The 24,429-nt window shown below is 65.8% G+C and overlaps 2 protein-coding genes and 1 long non-coding RNA gene across 7 annotated transcripts; all 3 read right to left on the reverse strand.

Moving 5' to 3' along the window:
- Positions 1-1,812: 1,812 nt before the first annotated feature.
- On the reverse strand, positions 1,813-14,867 carry LOC123350658 (ras-interacting protein 1-like). Its single transcript, XM_044989321.1, has 12 exons — positions 14,728-14,867; positions 11,468-11,622; positions 10,248-10,825; positions 9,482-9,852; positions 7,205-7,825; positions 6,666-6,703; positions 6,176-6,327; positions 5,864-5,979; positions 5,067-5,307; positions 3,062-3,234; positions 2,518-2,665; positions 1,813-2,221 (listed from the first exon to the last, which is right to left on the reverse strand). The coding sequence occupies exons 2-12, from the start codon at positions 11,599-11,601 to the stop codon at positions 2,022-2,024; spliced, it is 2,772 nt and encodes a 923-aa protein (XP_044845256.1). The 5' UTR covers positions 11,602-11,622; positions 14,728-14,867; the 3' UTR covers positions 1,813-2,021.
- Positions 14,868-15,762: 895 nt separating this feature from the next.
- LOC123350428 (cytochrome c oxidase subunit 6B2-like) lies at positions 15,763-17,646 on the reverse strand. Of its 5 annotated transcripts, none has more exons than XM_044989025.1 (5): positions 17,561-17,646; positions 17,062-17,113; positions 16,560-16,697; positions 16,228-16,328; positions 15,763-15,928 (listed from the first exon to the last, which is right to left on the reverse strand). In XM_044989025.1, the coding sequence occupies exons 3-5, from the start codon at positions 16,693-16,695 to the stop codon at positions 15,875-15,877; spliced, it is 291 nt and encodes a 96-aa protein (XP_044844960.1). In that variant the 5' UTR covers positions 16,696-16,697; positions 17,062-17,113; positions 17,561-17,646; the 3' UTR covers positions 15,763-15,874. The 5 variants fall into 5 exon arrangements, with proteins under 5 accessions (XP_044844960.1, XP_044844959.1, XP_044844961.1 ...); XM_044989024.1 differs by having other exon boundaries at positions 17,555-17,631; XM_044989026.1 differs by lacking the exon at positions 17,062-17,113 and having other exon boundaries at positions 17,561-17,617.
- A 2,335-nt stretch (positions 17,647-19,981) lies between these two features.
- LOC123350681 lies at positions 19,982-24,414 on the reverse strand. The gene is made up of 3 exons (XR_006573794.1): positions 24,235-24,414; positions 20,391-20,440; positions 19,982-20,156 (listed from the first exon to the last, which is right to left on the reverse strand). It is a non-coding gene; the product is annotated as an uncharacterized LOC123350681 (long non-coding RNA).
- Positions 24,415-24,429: the final 15 nt, after the last annotated feature.

The raw sequence follows: 24,429 nt of genomic DNA on the forward strand, positions 1-24,429 counted from the left end.
GTCCTATTCCTGGCTCAGCACCTGAACTCCTCACCCAAATCACAGACACAGAGTCGCCGAGATCGGGGCCCCGTCGGGCCGGGCGCCGCCCAGACCCGGAGTCGCCGAGATCGGGGCCCCGTCGGGCCGGGCGCTGCCCAGACCCAGAGTCACCGAGATCGGGGCCCCGTCGGGCTGGGCGCCGCCCAGACACAGAGTCGCTGAGATCGGGGCCCCGTCGGGCCGGGCGCTGCCCAGACACAGAGTCGCTGAGATCGGGGCCCCGTCGGGCCGGGCGCTGCCCAGACACAGAGTCACCGAGATCAGGGCCCCGTCGGGCCGGGCGCTGCCCAGACACGGGGTCGCCGAGATCGGGGCCCCGTCGGGCCGGGCGCCGCCCAGACCCAGAGTCACCGAGATTGGGGCCCCGTCGGGCCGGGCGCTGCCCAGACCCAGAGTCGCCGAGATCGGGGCCCCGTCGGGCCGGGCGCTGCCCAGACCCAGAGTCGCCGAGATCGAGGCCCTGTTGGGCCGGGCGCTGCCCAGACACAGAGTCACCGAGATCGGGGCCCCGTCGGGCCGGGCGCTGCCCAGACACAGAGTCGCTGAGATCGGGGCCCCGTCGGGCCGGGCGCCGCCCAGACCCAGAGTCACCGAGATCGGGGCCCCGTCGGGCCGGGCGCTGCCCAGACACAGAGTCACCGAGATCGGGGCCCCGTCGGGCCGGGCACGGCCCAGACACAGTCGCTGAGATCGAGGCCCCGTCGCAGTAGGTGTGGCCTGGACACACGTGTTGGGAGCTGGGGCTGAGCTGTGGGGCCGTGCGGAGGGCGGTTGTGGGGCCGTGCGGAGGGCGAGCCAGGGACCAGCGCGCCAGGTGCCCTTTGCCCTTTGCCGGCGGCTGCAGTGGGGCGCTGGGGGATCCCGCGACAGGTGGCACCTGTCTCTGGCTGTCTGGGCCGAGCTGGATTTCACTGACGCTGCGGATCAATTTCAGCTGCAGGTATTTAAAGCCGGCCTGATGCCCACCCTGCCCCCAGCCACGGTCCCTCCCACCCCACTCCTGGGCCCCACATCTGCCTGGCCCTGTACCCCCATGTTCCCCCCCAACCCCAGCTCCAGGGAAAAACCGGGTGGGGGTGAGATGGGCTCTGCCCCCTACTGGAGTGTGGGGTGGGGAGGGGAGGGGCAGCCAGGACTCCTGGGTTCCATCTCCAGCTCTGGCGGGGGGGACGGGGGACGGACGTGGTGTCTAGGGTGTAGATCAGGGGGGCTGGGAGCCAGGACTCCGGGGTTCTTTCCCTTCACCTCTTGGGGGACTGATCCCCCCCCCGGGTGCCTGATGGGCGGTTCGGGGGCAGGGCTGGGTGCTGGGAGGTGGGGTGGCCTGCAGCCGGGCGAGATGAGCTCATGCGTCTTTCCCCAGCTAAAGTTTCCAGGATTAAATCACGCTCGGGACTGACGCCATTGATAAATATAGACCCAGCTGGGCCAGCTCCGCTCCGACCACTAGACACCACTCCCCTTCCCCAGCCAGGGCCTGAACCCAGGAGTCCTGGCTCCCAGGCCCCCCAATGTCTAACCACTAGGGCCCACTCTTCATCCAGAGCCGGGGAGAGAACCCAGGAGTCCTGGCTCCCAGCCCCCCCCCCCATGCTCTAATCACTAGGCCCCACTCCCCTCCCAGAGCCAGGGAGAGAACCCAGGAGTCCTGGCCCCCAGCCCCCACCACAAACACACCAGCAGGGGCAGCACTGGGCTCTGGCTGACACCCTCAGACACCCCTGCAGGGAGACGCCCCCAGCGCCCCCTGCTGGCAGAGACGGGCGCTGACACAGAGACGCGGTTTATTGGAATACACAGTTCGTTCCAAGCCCAGCACCAGGGGATCCCATCGGGGTCCCCGCTTTCCCGGAGGGGAGACACTTTGGGTGACGCCCCCCGTCGCTGTCCAGGCCCTACGACGTCTGACACCCCCGTCCCCCGCCGGGGAGCCCGGGAAGGTGGGGGGGGCGTCGGCAGGCGCTCGGTGCCAGGTTCGCTCACTGGCCGCCCTCCAGCCCATGGGCCGCCCGCTGGTTGGCTGGCAGCGAGGCCTGCTCCAGGTCCCAGAGGAAGCGGCGCAGGCGGCACAGCTGGTGGTGGAGGGCGTCGTCCGTCACCGGGGCCGCGGGGCAGAGCCGGAACCCCTCGCTGGGCAGGATCAGGGGCGGGTGGTCAGAGAAACTCTCGAAGATCTCGCCTGGGGGAGGGGAGAGGGGTGAGAGCGGGCGGGGGCTGCGGGCCAGGAGTGAGGGGGGCTGGCAGAGCTGGGGGGGCAGGGCTGGGCTCGCGGGGGCTGTGGGTCAGAGTGGGGGAGGCTGGCAGGGCTGGGGGGCAGGGCTGGGCTGGCGGGGGCTGCGGGTCGGGAGAGGGGGGCTGGCAGGGCGGGGGGCAGGGCTGGGGTGGTGCGGGCTGCGGGTCAGGGGTGGTGGGGGCTGGCAGAGCTGGGGGGCAGGGCTGGCAGGGGCTGCGGGTCGGTGGGGGACTGGCACTCACTGTTCGCCATCTCCTCCCTCTCCTCGGGCGGGGGGCTCCAGCCCTCGGGGTACGGGCGCCCCAGCCCCAGGTGGTAGTTGCTCAGCACATGGTGGAGCTGGGCGGGCGTCAGGGCCGGGTAGTCGCTGCGCAGCCGGGACCAGGTAGCCTGGGGGGAGCAGAGAGACGGTGAGATCCCTGGGAGCTGCAGGAGGATGGGAGCCGGTGCCCCCTAGAGGGGACAGGCCCCGGGCCCCATTCCCCACCCCCCTGAGCCAGCCAGTCCCCGCCCTGGGGCCGGATGGGAGCTGGCGCCCCCTAGAGGGGACAGGCCCCGGGCCCCATTCCCTGCCCCCCTGAGCCAGCCAGTCCCTGCCCTGGGGCCGGATGGGAGCTGGCGCCCCCTAGAGGGGACAGGCCCCGGGTCCCATTCTCCACCCCCCCCGAGCCAGCCAGTCCCCGCCCTGGGGCCGGATGGGAGCTGGCGCCCCCTAGAGGGGACAGGCCCCGGGCCCCATTCCCCACTGGTGCAGTTCTGCGGCGCCCCCTGCAGGCGGCCCCTCACCTTGACCAGGCTAGTCTTGGGGACGCAGAGCAGGTTGGCGGTGGTGGAGAGCTTGCGGAAGAATTCGGCGGCGATGTCGCCCAGCCCCACGCCCTGCAGCCAGTCCAGCACCAGGTCCAGGTTGGTGCGGATCTGCACGGCCTTTGCCCACTGGTAGAAGGGCCCCCCGGTGCCTGGCGCCGGGAGCAGGAGACCCACAGTCACGGCAGGGTGGGGCTGGATGGGACTCCCAGGGCAGCTGGGCCTCGGCCCCGCCCTGGGGCAGATCCAGCCACCCATCCGCCCTCCAACCCACCCGTCCATCTATCTGTCCACCTTAACTCCCGGGCGTCCCCCCACCTTTCCCCCGGCCACCCCCGACCTTCCCTCCCGGGCGTCCCCCCACCTTTCCCCCGGCCACCCCCGACCTTCCCTCCCGGGCGTCCCCCCACCTTTCCCCCGGCCACCCCCGACCTTCACTGCCGTGCGTCCGCCCACCGTTCCCCCGGCCTCGCGCGACCTTCCCTCCCGGGCGTCCCCCCACCTTTCCCCCGGCCACCCCCAACCTTCCCTCCTATCCCTCCCCCCACCTTTCCCCCGGCCACCCCCGACCTTCCCTCCCGGGCGTCCCCCCACCTTTCCCCCGGCCACCCCCGACCTTCCCTCCCGGGCGTCCCCCCACCTTTCCTCCGGCCACCCCCGACCTTCCCTCCCGGGCGTCCCCCCACCTTTCCCCCGGCCACCCCCGACCTTCCCTCCCGGGCGTCCCCCCACCTTTCCCCCGGCCAACCCCGACCTTCCCTCCCGGGAGTCCCCCCACCTTTCCCCCGGCCACCCCCAACCTTCCCTCCCGGGTGTCCCCCCACCTTTCCCCCGGCCACCCCCGACCTTCCCTCCCGGGCGTCCCCCCACCTTTCCCCGGGCGAGTCCCCCGACCTTCCCTCCCATCCATCCCCCCGCCTTCCCTCCCGGGCGTCCCCTCACTTCCCTCTCAGACGTCCCCCCGCCTTCCCTTCCACCTACACCCCCACCTTCCTCCCCAGCCGTCCCCCCACCTTCCCACCGGCCACCCCCCAACCTTCTTTCTCATCCGTCCCCCCACCTCCCATCCCGGGCATCCCCCCCTTCCCTCCCAGACGTCCTCCCGCCTTTCCTCCCATCCATCCACCTTCCCAACCCCCATCCATCCATCCATCCATCCATCCACCCACCCCCGCCCATCCTCGTGTCCTGACCACTCACCCACCATGAGACATGAGCGGTACGAGGGGGCAGGGGTGAAGCAGACTGTGATGTGGGGGCGGGGGTGCAACGGTCGGTGGGGGTGGAGGAGAGGTGGGGGGCAGGGAGCCAGGGGCTGAGACTGGGGGAAGAGACACAGCTGGGTGCCCTGCCTCAGAGTCAGGATTTGGGGTAGCCCCAGCAACCCCCCCAATACCCCTCTGATCAAACTTTCCCAACCCCACAGTGGTTCCTGGCCCCCCACTGACTGAGCCCCCTGCCCCTCCTGCCCCGGTTCCTGGCACGGACCCATTTCCTGCCCTGCTCCGCCCCGGGGCCCATGGCCAGGAAAGAGCTGCCTTCCTGCTGATCCGGGGATGGGACAATGGGAGGAAACAGGGGGAGGGTGGCTGGGATTTCGGGCTGCCTGTGATTCACTGAGTCTGGCTCATGAGAACAGAGCCTCTGTCAGAGCCGAGGAGAGAACCCAGGAGTCCTGGCTCCCAGCTCCCCTGCTCTAACCACTAGACCCCACTCCCCTCCCAGAGCAGGAGAGAACCCAGGCGTCCTGGCTCCCAGCTCCCCTGCTCTAACCGCTAGACCCCACTCCCCTCCCAGAGCAGGAGAGAACCCAGGTGTCCTGGCCCCCAGCCCCTCCTGCTCTAACCACTAGACCCCACTCCCCTCCCAGAGCAGGAAAGGACCCAGGTGTCCTGGCCCCCAGCCCCTCCTGCTCTAACCACTAGACCCCACTCCCCTCCCAGAGCAGGAGAGAACCCAGGCGTCCTGGCCCCCAGCCCCTCACCTCTCTCCATGAGGGTGTTGAAGAGGGAGGCGTTGGAGAAGAAGAAGAGGTAGCCGAAGGTCTGGGATACCAGGTCGGGGTGTAGCTCACACTCCCGGGTCAGCTCCAGCGTGGCCTGGTAGATGGCCAGGGTGCCACGGATGCCCTCGGGCATGGTGCTCAGCTCCTGGGCGTGGGACAGGTCCGCCGTGGCAGTGAAGGGGTTACTGTCCAGCAGGGCGGGCAGGGCCGAGTACAGCGTCTGCCCAGAGAGGAAAGGGTTAAACACGGGGCATGGGCGGCAATGAGCCAGCAGGGCTATAGGGGGCGCTGGGCTGCAGGGAGCGGGGGGGGGGGGCTCAGCAGGGGGCTCTCCCCAGGCAGGCAGGACGGGCCCCTATGCCATAGGGCAGCACTAGGGGGCGCTGGGCTGCAGGGAGCGGGGCAGGGGGCTCAGCAGGGGGCTCTCCCCAGGCAGGCAGGACGGGCCCCGATGCCATAGGGCAGCACTAGGGGGTGCTGGGCTGCAGGGAGCGGGGGGCTCAGCAGGGGGCTCTCCCCGGCCGGGCAGGGCTGGCCCCATGCCCTAGGGCTGCACTAGGGGGCGCTGGGCTGCAGGGAGCGGGGCAGGGGGCTCAGCAGGGGGCTCTCCCCGGCCGGGCAGGGCTGGCCCCATGCCCTAGGGCTGCACTAGGGGGTGCTGGGCTGCAGGGAGCGGGGCAGGGGGCTCAGCAGGAGGCTCTCCCCGGCCGGGCAGGGCTGGCCCCATGCCCTAGGGCTGCACTAGGGGGCGCTGGGCTGCAGGGGGCTGAGCTCACCTTGGTCAGGTAATACACCGACTGCTGGAACGTGGACATGATGACCTCGTCCAGCACCGCCATGGCCTCGTCGCAGGTCTCCAGGTCGCTGGACAGCAAAGCATCATGGGAACTTCCTGGAGAGGACAAAGGGGGTCGGACGTGGGGCTCTGTGAGCTGCGCTCGCTGCCGAGCTCATCCCATCCCTGTGGGATTCACCCCACCATCCCCTATGGGGGAGAGAACCCTGGCTCCCAACCCCCCCCCCCGCTCTAACCACTAGCCCCCACTCCCCTCCCAGAGCTGGGGAGAGAACCCAGGCGTCCTGCTCACCCTCCAGGTCGAGTTCTTTCTCCATGTCCAGCACTTTCCTCTGGACCAGGTTGAGCAGCTCCATGGCGTTGGCCATCCAGAGCATCAGGGGGCGCAAGTCGGCCGCCACCTCTTCGATGCTGAGCACCCCCACCTGGCCCTTGTCCTGCTGGCTGGAGGAGAGAGAGGGGTGGGGGGAGCGACTGGGGGATCATCGGAGCTCTTGGGACACCCTCCCCCCTCCCCAGGCCCTTTGGGACCCCGTCCAATTCTTAGCAGCTTCCAATGGGACATACTCAGCTCTGAAGGGGTTAACTGCCCCTCTGGGGTGGGTGCGGGGGCTGGGTATCTGGGGTCCCCTCGCCCGGCACTAAGATACAACCCCTCTGGCGTGGGGCTGGAGTCCGAGGACAGAGCTCCCCCCACCCTGGCCGCTGCCGCAGAGGGGGGCAAGACAGGGAGCCCCCATGCCCAGGGTGGGGTGTGGCCAGGGTCCTGGGGTCTCACTCACTTCTCCGGCTGCCGGTCCCCGACTTCCTTGATCTTCTCCTGGCAGGGAAGAAAGAGCTGATCCGGAACGGGCCTTGGGGCTGCCGTCACATTCCCCCAGCCCTGCCCCCCGATACACATGGGGCCCCCCACCCCCAGCCCTGCCCCCACCCTGGGATACACAGGGGGCCCTGCCCCCAGCCATTCTTCTCTCTGCCCTTCCCCCACTCTGGGAGGAGTCCCTGACCCCCAGGGGCAGATTGGGGTTTTGTGGGGCCCTGGGCCAGACCAAGTGGGGCCCCTTCCCCACCCCTTCTACCTGCAGTCCATCCCCACCCCCGTGTGCTGCTGCTGGGGACATGGGGTCCCCCACCCGGCACTCCAAGCCCCCATGCCCCTGGTAGGAGCGCTGGGTGGGTGGGCAGAGCGGGTTGGGGCCCCCATTTTTCCGGGGCCCCCCAATTGGCCGGGAGCCTGGGCACAGGGCCCCGTTGTCCCAGTGGCTAGTCCACCACTGCTGCTCCCCAGCCCCGATCCCCCGTCCCACCCCCCTCTCGTTACCCAGACGGCCTCCTTGATCAGCTGGGCCATCCTGGCCACCAGGCGGGGGAAGTGGCTGGGCTCCAGCACGCGGGTGGAGTGCTCCAGGCACAGGCCCAGGAGGAAGGCCGGGGCCAGGTTGAAGGCGGTGGCCCCCTGGAGCCGGACGATCTCCCTCAGCAGCGCCTCCTCCTCCTGGGGCCGGTAGCGCAGCTCGGGCTCCCGGCTCTCCACGTAGGCCTGGAAGGCGTCCTGCCTCTCCTGGAGGGAGCGCCCGCAGGCCTGGCACGAGAAGGCACCCGCCAGCCCGGGCGAGACCCAGGGCCGGGGCAGCCAGGCCGGCCGGGGCTGGGGGGTCCGGGGGTCTTTGTACATGAAGAGGAAGTGCTGGCCCAGCCCCAGCAGGTCCCCGGGGTGCAGCGCCGCCTCGCGCACCAGGGCCCCCCCGTTGAGGGTGACGGCCGCCCCCCGGAAGGGCCGCACCAGGGCCGGCCCCGGGGCCGGCTCGGCCTCCCGCACGCAGCAGTGGCGGGGCAGGATGTCCGGGGCGCAGAGGAAGGTGTCCACGTAGCCCCCCTTGTCGGGCTGGGGGCGGCGCCCGAAGACGTGCCGGCGCCGAGTCATCACGTAGATCACAAAATCCTGGGGGGCGACGGGGGGAAAATGGCGTCAAAACACGGGAGTGCCATCGAAAGCGGGCCTGCCCCGCCCTCTGGGGGGGAATGGACTCTCCCGCCATGCCACCCCTGCCCTCTGGGGGGGAATGGACTCTCCCACCATGCCACCCCTGCCCTCTGGGAGGGAATGGACTCTCCCGCCATGCTACCCCTGCCCTCTGGGGGGAACGGGCTCTCCTACAGCACTACCCCGCCCTCTGGGGGGGAATGGACTCTCCCGCCATGCCACCCCTGCCCTCTGGGGGGAACGGGCTCTCCTACAGCACTACCCCGCCCTCTGGGGGGGAATGGACTCTCCCGCCATGCCACCCCTGCCCTCTGGGGGGAACGGGCGCTCCTACAGCACTACCCCGCCCTCTGGGGGGGAATGGACTCTCCCGCCATGCCACCCCTGCCTTCTGGGGGGAGCGGGCTCTCCTACAGCATCAGCCTGCCCTCTGGGGGGGGGGACAGGCTCTCCCGCCATGCCACCCCTGCCCTCTGGGGGGGGGACAGGCTCTCCCGCCGTGCCACCCCTGCCTTCTGGGGGGGAATGGACTCTCCCACCATGCCACCCCTGCCCTCTGGGGGGAACGGGCACTCCTACAGCACTACCCCGCCCTCTGGGGGGGGAATGGACTCTCCCGCCATGCCACCCCTGCCCTCTGGGGGGAACGGGCGCTCCTACAGCACTACCCCGCCCTCTGGGGGGGAATGGACTCTCCCGCCATGCCACCCCTGCCTTCTGGGGGGAGCGGGCTCTCCTACAGCATCAGCCTGCCCTCTGGGGGGGGGGGGGACAGGCTCTCCCGCCATGCCACCCCTGCCCTCTGGGGGAGAATGGACTTTCCTGCCATGCCACCCCTGCCCTCTGGGAGGGAATGGACTCTCCTGCCATGCTACCCCTGCCCTCTGGGGTGGGGGGGAATGGGCTCTCCCACCACGCAACACCCACTTTCTGGGGGGGAATGGGCTTTCCTGCTGCACCACCCCTGCCCTCTGGGGTGGGGGGGGGAGTGAGCTCTCTCCCACTGTGGCACCCCACCACTCTTGGAGGGGGGGGCTCTCCCAGGAATCCCCTCTATGATAAAATGGGTTCTACCCTTTTTGCCCCACCCCCAGTTTCTGTGAGAAAATGGGCCATCCTGCTGTTGCACCCCCATTTTTGTTGGCTAAAATTGTCTCTTCCGGGAAGCCCCCTATTTCCTATGTTAAAATGGGCTCTTCCATTACTGCATTCTCCCCCATACCCTGGGGCGCTCCCACCAACCCTTCCCTCCCCCAAGGCTGACCCAGAGGATGCAAAGCATTATGGGAAAGCTGTGCTCCCAGCATGCTCTCTGCTGAACCATAGTGGGGAGGAAATGGTCTTGGGGGCTGGAGTCAGCACCCCCTACTGACCTTGCACCGCAGCCCAGCGCCCCCTTCCGAGCCCCCACTCTGCCCCCCCCGAGCCTGGTGCCCCCCACAGCACAATGCCCCCTACCCCGCTCCCTGCAGCCTGGCACCCCCTGCTGAGCCTCTGCCCCACTCCCTACAGCCCAGCACCCCACAGAGCCCCTGCCCCCTGCAGCCCAGCGCCCCCTGCTGACCCCCACCCCGTTCCCTGCAGCCCAGCACCCCACAGAGCCCCCTGCCCTACCTGCTTGTCGCAGCCGAGCAGCAGCAGGAAGTAGGGGTGCTGGGTGGGGGGCTGGATCAGGCACTGGGACAGCTGCTCCAGGTTGGCCCCGTCCACCGAGTCCTCAGCCTCCCCGGACTTTGCGCCCCCGTCCGCTGGCTCTGCCTCCTGGGCCGGGGCCACCTCCCCCTCCTGCTCCTCGCCGGCCGGCCCCACCTCGGCACCCGCCACGCTCAGCACGGCCTTGCGCTCGCGCCGCTTGCGGGCGCTCAGGTTCATGTCGCTGATGCTGCGGCGCAGGGACAAGTTGTCGGCCCGCTCCTTGGGGGCCGGGCCCCCCGAGGCCGCCCGTGAGCGGCTCTTCTGCAGCCGCCGCGCCTGGGCGTTGATGCCTGGGGGGGCGAGAAGGGGGAGCCTCAGAGGGAGCTGTCCGGCTCCCCACTCTAGGGGTTTCAGGGATCCCCAACCCGACTCCCCACCCCCGGGGACAACCTGAGGCCTGTAGCTCCAAGGCAGGACATAACTGGGGGGGCCCCATGGCTCCGAACTTGGGGACGACAGAGAGTCCCGTGGCTCCTGGCTGCAGGAAGATGAGGGGGCATGTCTCTGAGATGGACGATGACTGGGGGACCCCATAACTTCTGGCTGGGAGATGACCGGGGTCCTGTGGCTCCCGGCCTGGCATGCCCGGGGGTCCCGTGGCTCCCAGCCTAGCATGCCCAGGGGACCCATGACTCCCGGCCTGGGACAACCTAGGGGATGGGGGCAGCCCCCACCGCAGCCTCACCCGCCGTCTCGTTATCCTCGGCCTCTCCAACCCTCTCCACGTCACGCCGCCGCCGCACCTCGAAGCGCCGCGACAGGCCGGCCTTGGGCTTCCACACGTCCTGCAGCACCAGGGGCCGCTCGGTGTCGCCCACGGGGCGCAGGTGCTCGGCCTGCCAGGCCCCACCGGGCCCCTCGAAGCGGCCCACCACGTCGCACAGCACGTAGCCCCCCTCCTCCTCCTCCGGCGCCACCCCGTAGCGCTCCAGCGCCTCCCGCACCAGCTGGCGCGCCGTGGAGCGCGGCGTGGCCAGCACGCTCTTGTAGTTGGCGCCCCGGGAGATGGCGCCCCCGAAGATCTTCAGGATGCCCGGCAGCTGCGGCTGGCTGGACAGCTCCACCAGGTCCTCGGGCACTGGGTCGATGAGATCCGCCAGCTTCTTCTCGCTGCCCCAGCGCCCGCCCCCCACGCCCGCCCCGCTGCTGGTGCTGCGGTGGAACAGGTTGGAGAGGCGCTTGTGGCGGCCCGCCTTCGCCTTGCCGGGGGGCCGCAGCTCCACCGGCTCGCTGCCCCGGCTGGCGGTGTCCGAGGAGGTGGACCTGGGGAGGGAAGGCGGGAGGCCGGGTTACATGGGCCCATTGCTCTGAGCGGAGCGGGGAGGATGGGAGGGTGGGCTGGAGGGGTCTGGGGGGCTGGCCTGCGGGGCAGGAAGGGGGCGATAATGGGGGAGATGGGCCCATGGACTGACTGGGGGGACAGGAAGGAGGCAAGATACTGAGATAGATGGGCCTGTGGGTGTGATTGGGGAGCAGGGAGAGGGAGGGATACTGGGGTAGATGAGCCCATAGGTCTGATCTGGGGGCAGGAGGGGCCTGGATACAGGGGTAGATGGGCCCGTGGGGCTGATCCAGGGAGCCGGATACCAGGGTAGGAGGGCTGTGGGGCACTCCGGGGGGGCAGGAAGGATGGGGGCCGTTCCAGGGAGCAGGAAGGAGGGGAGCTGTTCCAGGGGGCAGGGGGGACGAGGGCCGTTCCAGGAGACAGGGATGGGGGCCATTCCAGGGGGCAGGAGGCAGGGGAGCCATTCCAGGGGGCAGGGGGGCTGTTCCAGGGGGCAGGGGGGACGAGGGCCGTTCCAGGAGGCAGGAGGGAGGGGAGCTGTTCCAGGGGGCAGGAGGGGAGGGGCCGTTCCAGGGGGCAGGAGGGATGGGGGTCGTTCCAGGGGGGCAGGGGGCCGGTACCTGACGGAGCCCACGCTGGGCCAGCGACGGCTCATCTTGACGAAGTGTTTCTTGGGCGAGTTGATCCAGAGGCCGACGGGGAAGTGGAGTTTCCCAAAGCGGGGGCTGCCCTCCTTCCGCTCCTCCGAGAACATGGTGCCGGGGGCGCCGGGCACCTAGGGGGACACGGCCATGGCAGAGCGCTGGCAGGAGCGGGGCAGTTGTGCCGGGGCAGGGGCCTAGCCAGACCGGGTGGGAGCCGGCAGCCAGACCCAGCAGAGGGCACTGGTGAGGGGCCGGGAGGCTGCAGCTGCTGGGGAGGGGGGAAGGGCAGGTTGGGGGCCAGGATGTTGGATTGAGTGGGAGATGGGGGTAGTTTGGGGGATGGGATATTAGGGTGAGTGGGGGATGGGGGGTAGGTTGGGAGATGGGATGTTGGGGTGAGGGGGGGATGGGTTGGGGGCCGGGATGTTGGGGTGAGTGGGGGTTGGGGAATAGGTTGGGGGTTGGGATGTGGGGGTTGGGGGATAGGTTGGGGGCTGGGATGTTGGGGTGAGTGGGGAAGGGGGTGGGTTGGGGGCCAGGATGTTGGGGGGAGGGGGAGGGGGGTAGGCTGGGGGTTGGGATGTTGGGGTGAGTGGGGAAGGGGGTGGGTTGGGGGCCGGGATGTTGGGGGGAGGGAGGAGGGGGGTAGGCTGGGGGTTGGGATGTTGGGGTGAGTGCGGGTTGGGGGATAGGTTGGGGGTTGGGGGATAGGTTGGGGTGAGTGAGGGTTGGGAGGTAGGTTGGGGGACAGGATTTTGGGGTGAGTGGGGAAGGGGGTAGGTTGGGGGTTGGGATGTGGGGGTGAGTGGGGAAGGGGGTAGGTTGGGGGTTGGGATGTTGGGGTGAGTGGGGAAGGGGGTAGGTTGGGGGTTGGGATGTTGGGGTGAGGGGGGAAGAGGGTAGGTTGGGGGCCGGGATGTTGGGATGAGTGGGGGTTGGGGGATAGGTTGAGGGCTAGGATGTTGGGGTGAGTGGGGAAGGGGGTAGGTTGGGGGCCAAGATGTTGGGGTGAGTGGGGAAGGGGGTAGGTTGGGGATTGGGATGAGTGGGGAGGGGGGGTAGGTTGGGGGCCGGGATGATGGGGTGAGTGGTGCAAGGGGGGAGGTTGGGGGCTGGGACATTGGTGTGTGTGGGGAAGGGGGTAGGTGGGGGGCCGGGTTGTGGGGGTGCGTGGGGGTTGGGGGATAGGTTGGGGGTTGGGGTGAGTGGGGAAGGGGGTAGGTTGGGGGCCGGGATGTTGGGGTGAGTGGGGGTTGGGGGTTAGGTTGGGGGTTAGGATGTTGGGGTGAGTGGGGAAGGGGGTAGGTTGGGGGCCGGGATGTTGGGGTGAGTGGGGAAGGGGGTAGGTTGGGGGTTGAGATGTTGGGGTGAGTGGGGAAGGGGATAGGTTGGGGGCCGGGATGTTGGGGTGAGTGGGGGTTGGGGGGTAGGTTGGGGGCCAGGATGTTGGGGTGAGTGGCGAAGGGGGTAGGTTGGGGGCCAAGATGTTGGGGTGAGTGAGGAAGGGGGTAGATTGGGGGTTGAGATGTTGGGGTGAGTGGGGAAGGGGGTAGGTTGGGGCCCGGGATGTTGGGTTGAGTGGGGAAGGGGGTAGGTTGGGGGATGGGAAGTTGGGGTGAGTGGGGAAGGGGGTAGGTTGGGGGATGGGATGTTGGGGTTAGTGGGGAAGGGGGTAGGTTGGGGGCCGGGATGTTGGGGTGAGTGGGGGTTGGGGGATAGGTTGGGGGTTGGGATGTGGGGGTTGGGGGATAGGTTGGGGGCTGGGATGTTGGGGTGAGTGGGGAAGGGGGTAGGTTGGGGATTGGGATGTTGGGGTGAGTGGGGAAGGGGGTAGGTTGGGGGATGGTAAGTTGGGGTGAGTGGGGAAGGGGGTAGCTTGGGGGATGGGATGTTGGGGTGAGTGGGGAAGGGGGTAGGTTGGGGGTTGGGATGTTGGGGTGAGAGGGGAAGGGGGTAGGTTGGGGGATGGGATGTTGGGGTGAGTGGGGAAGGGGGTAGGTTGGGGGATGGGATGTTGGGGTGAGTGGGGAAGGGGGTAGGTTGGGGGATGGTATGTTGGGGTTAGTGGGGAAGGGGGTAGGTTGGGGGCAGGGATGTTGGGGTGAGTGGGGCTTGGGGTATAGTGTGGTGGTGGATATGTGGGTGATGGGGGATAGGTTGGGGGATGGGATGTTGGGGTGAGTGGGGAAGGGGGTAGGTTGGGGGTTGGGATGTTGGGGTGAGTGGGGAAGGGGGTAGGTTGGGGGTTGGGATGTTGGGGTGAGTGGGGAAGGGGGTAGGTTGGGGGATGGGATGTTGGGGTGAGTGGGGAAGGGGTAGGTTGGGGGTTGGGATGTTGGGGTGAGTGGGGAAGGGGGTAGGTTGGGGGATGGGATGTTGGGGTGAGTGGGGAAGGGGGTAGGTTGGGGGATGGGATGTTGGGGTGAGTGGGGAAGGGGGTAGGTTGGGGGATGGGATGTTGGGGTGAGTGGGGAAGGGGGTAGGTTGGGGGACGGGATGTTGGGGTGAGTGGGGAAGGGGGTAGGTTGGGGGACGGGATGTTGGGGTGAGTGGGGAAGGGGGTAGGTTGGGGGTTGGGATGTTGGGGTGAGTGGGGAAGGGGGTAGGTTGGGGGCCAGCTCTCTCTCTGGTCCTGCCAGTGCACAGGCAGTGACTTCCACCCAGTTAGATTTGGCTACCAGCCCCCCTCCCGCTCCGCCCCAGAGCCAGCGGCATTGGGGGGGCAGGGGGCCGGGGGAGCTGGGATCCATTGAATTGGAGGGAGCCCAGGGCCATTTTGCGCTGTCTTTCGAGGCCCTTTATTGGTTCAAATGCTTCCCCCTCCCCAGGGCGCAGGACAGAGGCGCCACATCGGGGAGACCCCCAGGCCCCAAAGCTGTAAGGAGCCTGGCTGGGGTACCAGGACTCCTGGGTTCCGGCCCCCACTCTGGGTGAGGAGTGGGGGCTAGTGGTCAGAGGGGGGAGGGGGGAGGCTGTGGGCCAGCTGGCTGCCCCCGATCACCCCACTCCCCACCCCGACCCCCAATCACCCCACTCTGACCCCCCGGCTGGCCTCCGATCACCCCACTCCCCACCCCGGCTGGCTGACCCCGATCACCCCACTCTGACCCTCCCCGCGGCTGGCCCCCGATCACCCCACTCTGACCCTCCCCCCGGCTGGCCCCCGATCACCCCACTCCTCACCCGACCCTTCCCCAGCTGCTGCCCCAGAGGAAAGCGGGGGGGGGGGGGGTTACCCAGTCCCGTCGAGGGGCCGGACGTCTCCTCTCCTGGGCTCCGCTCCCGCGCTCAGCTCCAGCCTGGGGGCTGCCCCGCCCGCCCCATGGCCCCTCGGTGGGGCGCGACCCCCAGCCCAGCCCCAGCTCTGCGGCCAGCCCGCTGCCAGTCGGGGCCGGAGTCACTGAGCGCGGATGGCCCCCGCCCCCGCCCCCGCCCCCGCCCCCGCCCGGCCGGTGCTGGGGGCGGGGGCAGGAAAAGGAGCCGGGCCAGGAAGCGGGGCCCCTCCGACGGGGCGGGGGACACGGAGCTGGGGGGCGGGGAGGGGCAGAGCAAAGGGGGTGGGGGGCCACAAGCGAGAGGGAGCGGTTGGGGGGTGAGGGGGCGTGGTGGGGGGGCAGTGAGTGGGGGCGGGGTGTCTGGGGGCAGCATGAGGGGAGGGGGCGAGGGGGTAGTGGGGGGATGCAATGTGGGGGGAAGGGGTGCGGTGGGGAGGCATGGGTGGGGGAGGGGCACAATGTGGGGGGCCTGTGAGTGGGGGAGGGGGAACGGTGTATGTCAGGGCAGGGGGCACGAGGGGGGCAGTGGGGGTGCAATGGGGGGTAGGGGTGCGATGGGGGAGGCGTGAGTGGGGGAGGGAGCGTGGTGTGTGGGAGGGGGCAGAGGGAAGCGCTGTGCGGGGGCAGGGGCATGATATGGGGAGCAATGCATGGGGGAGGGGCACCGTGGGGCAGCAAATGTAGGGGGAGGGGCATGAGGGGGGAGGGGAGGACACGGGATGTGGGGGCAGTGGGTGGGAGGGAGCGGGCAGTGTCGGGAGAATGGGGCAGTGGGGGAAGGGATGCAGTTGGGGGGCAGCGTGTGGGGGGGGCAAGGAGGGGATGCACTGGGACTGGTCGGGCCTGTGCCAGCCAGCGTCCCCCCTAGGGCTTTCTGGGCTCAGCGCCTGGGGCTCCCCAAACCCAGCCCCCAGGCTCGCGGGGGATCTCCTCAGAGGGAGCACTATGGGGACTAGGACACTTGGACTCCAGAGCCAAATTATGCAAGAAGCAGGTTTATTGTGGGTCTGTGAGGAGCCAGCGAGGATGTGCCGGAGGGGGCAGGGCCTCGCCACAGGGCGGGGCCTGTGGGTTTGCCCCCCCCCAGCACCCCCAGGTGCAGCTGGGCCTAGATCCTGCCAGCGAAGGAGCCGTCCTCCCGCTGCTCGTCCCAGCGCTTCACCTGGGGGGAGAGAAACGGGGTTAGGGGTGGGGGTCACACCCAGAGGGGCAGCTCCACACAGAGCAGGGCCTAGCCCTCCCAGCAGGGGGCAGCAGGGCCCCCCCACCCCCCCACAGAGCAGGGCCCAGCCCCCCTCCCCGCAGGGGCCCTTTCCCCTGGGGGTACCGGCTCCCGTCCAGCCCCAGGGCAGGGGACTGACTGGCTCAGCCGGGTAGGGAACAGGGCATGGGACCTTTTCCCCTCCTCTCCCACTGAGTGCAGAGTGGGGGGTACCCCCGGGGTCCTGGCACCCCACATACCCAGGAGATGGGGCATAGGGACTTGTAGACCTGGTAGTACCACTGGCACGGCCTGGTGTCCTTTCCCTTCGCCCCCAGTGTCTTCAGGCAGCGGTAATAGTCTGCAGGGAGACAGCACATGTTATCCTCTGCCACCACAAGGAGGCGCCAGTGATCCAACCTCACCGCCCTGCCCCCCATAGCCAACCCCTCACCACTACCCCACCCGGGAGTCCTGGCTCCCAGCCCCCCTGCTCTAACCACTAGACCCCACTCCCCTCCCAGAGCCAGGGGGAGAACCCAGGAGTCCTGGCTCCTAGTCCCCCCTCCCCTGAGGGCCCTCTGCCACTCACCCAGGTAGTTCTGGTAGCAGTTGCGGGTCTGGTTTGTGTTGGGGAAGCGGGGGTCAAAGGGGGCTGTGCGGTAATACCCCCGGGACCCCTCGGGGGCGCCCTTCTCCCCCCCACCGGCTCCATATGAGCTCTGCATTCCTGTGAAAGTGGAGAGGCTGGACTGCTCTAACCGCTGGGCCTCACTCCCCTCCCAGAGCCAGGAGAGAACCCAGGAGTCCTGGCTCCCAGCCCCCCTGCTCTAACCACTAGCCCTCACTCCCCTCCCAGAGCCAGGGAGAGAACCCAGGAGTCCTGGCTCCCAGCCCCCCTGCTCTGACCACTGGCCCCCACTCCCCTCCCAGAGCCAGGGAGAGAATCCAGGAGTCCTGGCTCCCAGCCCCCCTTCTCTGACCACTGGCCCTCACTCCCCTCCCAGAGCCAGGGAGAGAACCCAGGAGTCCTGGCTCCCAGCCCCCCTGCTCTGACCACTGGCCCCCACTCCCCTCCCAGAGCTTGGTCTCACCTGTGTCTCACCCCCAATGCCCCAAGCTAGTAAATTCAGTTGCTCTGGGCTTCTAAAGGGAGAAAGAATAAAATGTGGGGGTGACCTTTCCCTCTGGCCCCCAGGGGTGCTGCTGGGATCTGTCCCTGACCCCCCCAGCCTGCGCCCCCCCCACTGCTGGATCCCTCCCTGATTTCCCACCCCCAGCCTGCGCTCCCCTTGCCGCTGCCCCACCCCCTGCTGCTGGGATCCCGACCCCTCCCACAGCTCCCTTCGCCCCCCCCTGCTGCTAGGATCCCTCCCTGACCCCCCCAGCCTGTGCTCCCCTTGCTGCCCCCCCTGCTGCCAGGATCCCTCCCCGACCCCTCCCCCAGCCGGTGCTTCCCTCGCTGCCCCCCCTGCTGCCAGGATCCCTCCCCGACCCCTCCCCCAGCCGGTGCTCCCCTCGCTGCCCCCCCTGCTGCCAGGATCTCTCCCCGACCCCTCCCCCAGCCTGCGCTCCCTTTGCCCGCACCCATACAGTGTGACTGTGGGTCAGAACTGCGCCCCAAAGACTCTGAGGGGGCAGGGGACTTAGTGCCCCCTAAGTTCCTATTGGCTGGAACATTCCCCGCCGTGGAAGGCTCTGGCCAATGGGAGCAAAGGGCGGGGCCTGGCCCCTCCCCACCACATGTCAGTTAGGAGCAACTGCCATGGAACCTTCTAGAAATGTGGGGGGAGGGGAGGCCTTTCAGCCAATAAGAATCCTCCCACACTGCTCTCCCCACCCCCCTGAATGCCTCCCTGACCCAGTCCCCTCCACTCTGCTCCCCCCACCCTCCCGTACGCCTCCCCCGAACCCTCCCACGCTGCTCTCCCCACCCCCCTGAATGCCCCCCTGACCCAGTCCCCTCCACTCTGCTCCCCCCACCATCCCGTACGCCTATCCGAACCCTCCCACACTGCTCTCCCCACCCCCCTGAATGCCCCCTGACCCAGTCCCCTCCACTCTGCTCCCCCCCCCAGCCCGTACCCGCCCCCGAACCCTCCCACACTGCTCTCCCCACCCCCTGAATGCCCCCCTGACCCAGTCCCCTCCACTCTGCTCCCCCCACCATCCCGTACACCCCTGAACCCTCCCACACTGCTCTCCCCACCCCCCTGAACGCCCCCTGACCCAGTCCCCTCCACTCTGCTCCCCCCACCATCCCATACGCCCCCCGAACCCTCCCACACTGCTCTCCCCACCCCCTGAACGCCCCCCTGACCCAGTCCCCTCCACTCTGCTCCCCCCACCATCCCGAACGCCCCCCTGAACCCTCCCGCCCTGCTCTCCCCACCCCCTGAATGCCCCCCTGACCCAGTCCCCTCCACTCTGCTCCCCCCACCCTCCGTACGCCCCCCGAACCCTCCCACACTGCTCTCCCACCCCTGAATGCCCCCCTGACCCAGTCCCTCCACTCTGCTCCCCCACCATCCCGTACGCCTCCCCGAACCCTCCCACACTGCTCTCCCCACCCCCTGAATGCCCCCTGACCCAGTCCCCTCCACTCTGCTCCCCCCACCATCCCGTACCCTCCCCCGAACCCTCCCACACTGCTCTCCCCACCCCCCTGAATGCCCCCCTGACCCAGTCCCCTCCACTCTGCTCCCCCACCATCCCGTACACCCCTGAACCCTCCCACACTGCTCTCCCCACCCCCCTGAACGCCCCCCTGACCAGTCCCCTCCACTCTGCTCCCCCACCATCCCCTACGCCCCCCCGAACCCTCCCACACTGCTCTCCCCACCCCCCTGAACGCCCCCCTGACCCAGTCCCCTCCACTCTGCTCCCCCCACCATCCCGAACGCCCCCCTGAACCCTCCCACACTGCTCTCCCCACCCCCCTGAACGCCCCCCTGACCCAGTCCCCTCCACTCTGCTCCCCCCACCATCCCGTACCCCCCGAATCCTCCCACACTGCTCTCCCCACCCCCTGAATGCCCCCTGACCCAGTCCCCTCCACTCTGCTCCCCCACCATCCCGTACACCCCCCGAACCCTCCCACACTGCTCTCCCCACCCCCTGAATGCCCCCCGACCCAGTCCCCTCCACTCTGCTCCCCCCACCATCCCTTACACCCCCCCGAACCCTCCCACACTGCTCTCCCCACCCCCCTGAATGCCCCCCTGACCCAGTCCCCTCCACTCTGCTCCCCCCACCATCCCGTACCCCCCGAACCCTCCCACACTGCTCTCCCCACCCCCCTGAATGCCCCCCTGACCCAGTCCCCTCCACTCTGCTCCCCCACCATCCCGTACGCCCCCCGAACCCTCCCACACTGCTCTCCCCACTCCCCTGAATGCCCCCCTGACCCAGTCCCCTCCACTCTGCTCCCCCCACCATCCCGTACACCCCCCCGAACCCTCCCACACTGCTCTCCCCACCCCCCTGAATGCCCCCCTGACCCAGTCCCCTCCACTCTGCTCCCCCCACCCTCCCGTACGCCTCCCCCGAACCCTCCCACACTGCTCTCCCCACCCCCCTGAACGCCCCCCTGACCCAGTCCCCTCCACTCTGCTCCCCCCACCCTCCCGTACGCCTCCCCCGAACCCTCCCACACTGCTCTCCCCACCCCCCTGAATGCCCCGACCCAGTCCCCTCCACTCTGCTCCCCCACCCTCCCGTACGCCTCCCCCGAACCCTCCCACACTGCTCTCCCCACCCTCTTGAACGCCCCCGGATCCCATCCCCCCACACTGCTCCCCTATCACCGTCCTGAATGCCCCCCCACAATCCCGCACTCAGCATCCCCTGACACTGACCCCCCCCACTCAGCCCCCTCCCTGCAGCCCAGGCCCCCTAGCACCACCCTAGGGCAGGGGTCCAGCCCTGAGCCTTGGTGGTCACTGGCTGCTGTGGAGGAGGGACAATTGCACACACGACCCTGACCCAACATTCACTGCAAATTTTAATAGGCAAAGCTGGGAAAGCTGTGACACTCGCTGCCCCGTGCTCCTGGCCGGCCGGCCACTGAGGGGCGTCCTAGCTGCTCCCCGCCCCGATCCCCCAGCCTGGGCCCTCCAGACGTCCTGTCCCTGAGAGACTCCCTGGGCCGGGCGACAAATCCTCTCCTCCAGCTCTGGCTGTGTCCGGCCTGCGGGAAGAGAAACTGTCGTCACGTAGGGCAGAGAACGTACTGCCAACTACTGCACCCCACCGCAGGGGGCGCTGTGGGGCGTGGGGATTGCTCTGTGTCTGTACAGCACCTGGCACAACCTGGGCCCTGATCTCAGCGTGTTGATGCGCCACCATAACACGCAGAATAGGGTGAAGATTTGAATGCGGCTAACATCCAAGTGCACGGAGATGGAGCTCTGCCAGCCCTTACCTGGCCTCTACTGGGATTTCATTCTGACTGCAGCCTGCTCACTGCCGCCTCTGTGGAGACAAACATCCATGCCGTGATCAGCTGGGACCCTCCCGCCCCCAATGTCGTGATCGAAACACCTGATTCTGCACAAGAGAAAATATCCCCCAACTGCCCCGCTCCGCAGAAAGGCAAGTCAAGAGAAGCTATTAAGCAGAACTCGGTTATTAGAGCTGATTGGAAAATGGGGTGGATTTTCCATAGCAAATCACAACCCACCCAATGGTTTTCCATTTCCATCTAAATTTTGACTTTAGCTAACAAAAAACCACCCAGGAAACAGTGGAAAATCATGAAAAAATTGCCAGATAATACAAACAGCTGCAAAACAAATGGGCTAAAAAAAGGGGTAGTTGAAAATAATCCACCAAATTTGGGCTATAAAAATTGGCCAACCAGCCAACCTCCCCAAGAAATGGCTGAAAAATTAAACAAATTTTGACTAGGGTTGTCGACTGATTAAAAAAATTAATTGCGATTTATCTCACTGTTAACCAATAATAGAATACCATTTATTGACATTTTTTGGATGTTTTCTACATTTTCAAATATATTGATTTCAATGGCAACACAAAACACAAAGTGTACAGTGCTCACTTTATATTTATTTTTTTATTACAAGTACTTGCACAGTAAAAAACAAAAGAAATAGTATTTTTCAATTCACCTTATACAAGTACTGTAGTGCAATCTCTTTACCATGACAGTTGAACTTACAAATGTAGAATTACGCACCAAAAAATAACTGCAATCAAAAATAAAACAATGTAAAACTTTTGAGCCTACAAGTCCACTCAGTCCTACTTCTTGTTCAGCCAATCGCTCAGACAGACAAGTTTCTTTACATTTGCAGGAGATAATGCTGCCTGCTTCTTGTTTACATCGCACCAGAAAGTGAGAACAGGCGTTCGCATGGCACTGTTGTAGCCAGTGTTGCAAGATATTTACATGCCAGATGCGCTAAAGATTCATATGTCCCTTCATGCTTCAACCACCATTCCAGAGGACATGCGTCCATGCTGATGACGGGTTCTGCTCGAGAATGATCCAAAGCAGAGCGGCCCGATGCATGTTCAATTTCATCATCTGAGTCAGATGCCACCTGCAGAAGATTGATTTTCTTTTTTGGTGGTTCGGGTTCTGTAGTTTCCATATTGGAGTGTTGCTCTTTTAAGATGTTTGAAAGCATGCTCCACACCTCGTCCCTCTCAGATTTTGGACGGCACTTCACAGATTCATAGACTCTAGGACTGGAAGGGACCTCGAGAGGTCATCGAGTCCAGTCCCCTGCCTTCAGATTCTTAAACCTTGGGTTGAGTGCTGTAGCTAGCTTTAGAAATCTCACATTGGTACCTTCTTTGCGTTTTGTCAAATTTGTGGTGAAAGTGTCCTTAAAATGAACAACATGTGCTGGTCATCATCCGAGACTGCTATAACATGAAATATATGGCAGAATGCAGGGGACATATGATTCTCCCCCAAGGAGTTCAATCAAAATTTAATTAACACATTATTTTTTTAACAAGCATCATCAGCATGGAAGCATGTCCTCTGAATGATTGTCGAAGCATGAAGGAGCATACAAACGTTTAGCATATCTGGCATGTAAATACCTTGCAATGCCGGCTACAAAAGTGCCATGCAAACACCTGTTCTCACTTTCAGGTGATGTAAATAAGAGGCGGGCAGTATTATCTCCCGTAAATGTAAACAAACGTCTGTCGGGGCAATTGACTGAACAAGAAGTAGGACTGAGTGGACTTGTAGGCTATAAAGTTTTACATTGTTTTGGTTTTGAGTGCAGTTACATAACAACAACAAAAAAATCTACATTTGTAAGTTGCACGTTCCCGATAAAGAGATTGCATTACGGTACTTTTATGAGGTGAATTGAAAAATACTATTTTTGTTTATCATGTTTACAGTGGAAATATCTGTAATAAAAATAAGAATGTAAAATGAGCACTGTGCACTTTGTAGTCTGTGTTGTAATTGAAATAAATATATTTGAAAATGTAGAAAAACATCCAAAAATAGTTAATACATTTCAATTGTATTCTATTGTGTAACAGCGTGTGATTAAGTTTTTTAATTGTGATTCATTTTTTGGAGTTAATCGCATGAGTTAACTGCGATTAATCAACAGCCCTAATTTTGACCGAAAACTGAAAAACAAACAAAAAAATTGGCCTTAAAACCCCTAAAACAATGGCTGAAAATCGAAACTAATGTTGACCAACAATTGGCAAGAAACACAAACGCAGGAGTTTGAGCTGGTGGAGATGCGCCGCCAGGATCCTTCGCGGGCCTGTCTCATGAAAGGGGGGTCCCAGGCAGGCTGGCAGGACTGGGGCAGGAGGGCCGAGACCGCTTGAGTCTAGTGCCACGAAACCTTGCGTGGTTTGGGGCTCACGAGACGTGGGGCCAAACGCTGGGGGTTAATGCAGCGTGGGGAGCGGAGGGGGGCTGGTAAACCAGGGTGCCCGGGGCCTAGAGGCTGCAGGGGGACAGGTGAGGGTTGGGGTGTGCCTGTAGGGCTGCCCTGTATGGGTCTGGGGGGGGCTTGCTTTTCCTATGGAGTTGGGGAGCAGACCCCCCCCCACAGAGCACTCAGGGTAAGTGGGTCCATCACAGCCCTGGGTAGCCCCCGGGCAGTGCCACGCCCTGGTTCAGGTCCCTCACCCAAATGGGGCAGAGCAGGGGCATCCCATGGCAGGGCTGTGCCCTGGTGATGGGCAGGTGGCCACGGCAGGAGAGCGCCCCCAGGTCCCGGCTGGCCAGGGAACGGGGTCAACAGGCCTCGTCTCTGTTCAGCGTCGCAGGGAAGCAAATCTCAAAATGCCCCCGTGTTTCATGGAATGGAAGGCTGGTCCGGCCAGCCCGAGCTGGGTATGGAACCCAGGAGTCCTGCCCCCTCCCTCAACCTACCCCGCTCTAACCACTAGACCCCGTCCACTCTCAGAGCCGGGGAGAGAACCCAGGAGTCCTGGCTCCCAGCTCCCCCTGCTCTAACCACTAGACCCCCTCCCAGAGCCAGAGAAAGAACCCAGGAATCCTGGTTCCCAGTGCCCCCTGCTCTAACCACTAGACCCCACTCCCCTCCAGGCCTGATGAGAGAAGCTCCTGGCAATGGCCCAGACCTGAGCTAAGCTTAGGAAGTCTTGAGTCTCAGGAGCAGGGGTAGGAGGAATGGGGGCGACCGTTGAGCCCCCAGGAAACACGGCTGCCTGTCCTAGAGAGAGTAGAGAGCATCCAGTCAGGATCTCTAGGACCTCCTATCCCTCTGCAGCCCCCCCCCAGGCCCCACGGGGAGCGCAGTGCTCCCCTACACAGCCCAGCAGGGAGGAAGCACAGCCCTACCGTGTAGTGGGGGAAACTGAGGCACGAGGCTTGACCCAGGGTCACAGAAAGTCAGTCTCAGACCGAGGATAGAACCCAGGAGTCCTGACTCCCAATGTCCCCACTCCCCAACCACTAGACCCCACTCCCCTCCCAGAGCCAGGGAGAGAACCCAGGAGTCCTGGCTCCCAGCCCCCCCACTCTAACCACTAGATCCCACTCTCCTCCCAGAGCCAGGGAGAGAACCCAGGAGTCCTGACTCCCAATGTCCCCACTCCCCAACCACTACACCCCACTCCCCTCCCAGAGCCAGGGAGAGAACCCAGGAGTCCTGGCTCCCAGCCCCCCCACTCTAACCACTAGATCCCACTCCCTTCCCAGAGCCGGGGATAGAACCCAAGAGTCCTGCGGAAGCGGCCTCTGCTGAACATGCACAGCTGACGTGACGTGCTCCAGCCCCACCTACCTGCTGGTGGGGTGCCCCACAGAGGGGTCCCGCTTGTCTTCCTGCCGACCTTTGCTCCGGCTCCTCGTCTTGCTGGATCCCCAGCCCAGCTCCCGCTGTCTGTCCAGCTCCAAGGGCCGGGTGCTGCTGGGCCCTTGGTCCTTGGAGGGAGCCAGGGTTACAGAGACTTCAGCTCTCGCATGGGGCGCCTGCCTC

This window comes from Mauremys mutica, chromosome 15, assembly GCF_020497125.1.
Source record: "Mauremys mutica isolate MM-2020 ecotype Southern chromosome 15, ASM2049712v1, whole genome shotgun sequence".
Taxonomy (NCBI): Eukaryota; Metazoa; Chordata; order Testudines; family Geoemydidae; genus Mauremys; species Mauremys mutica.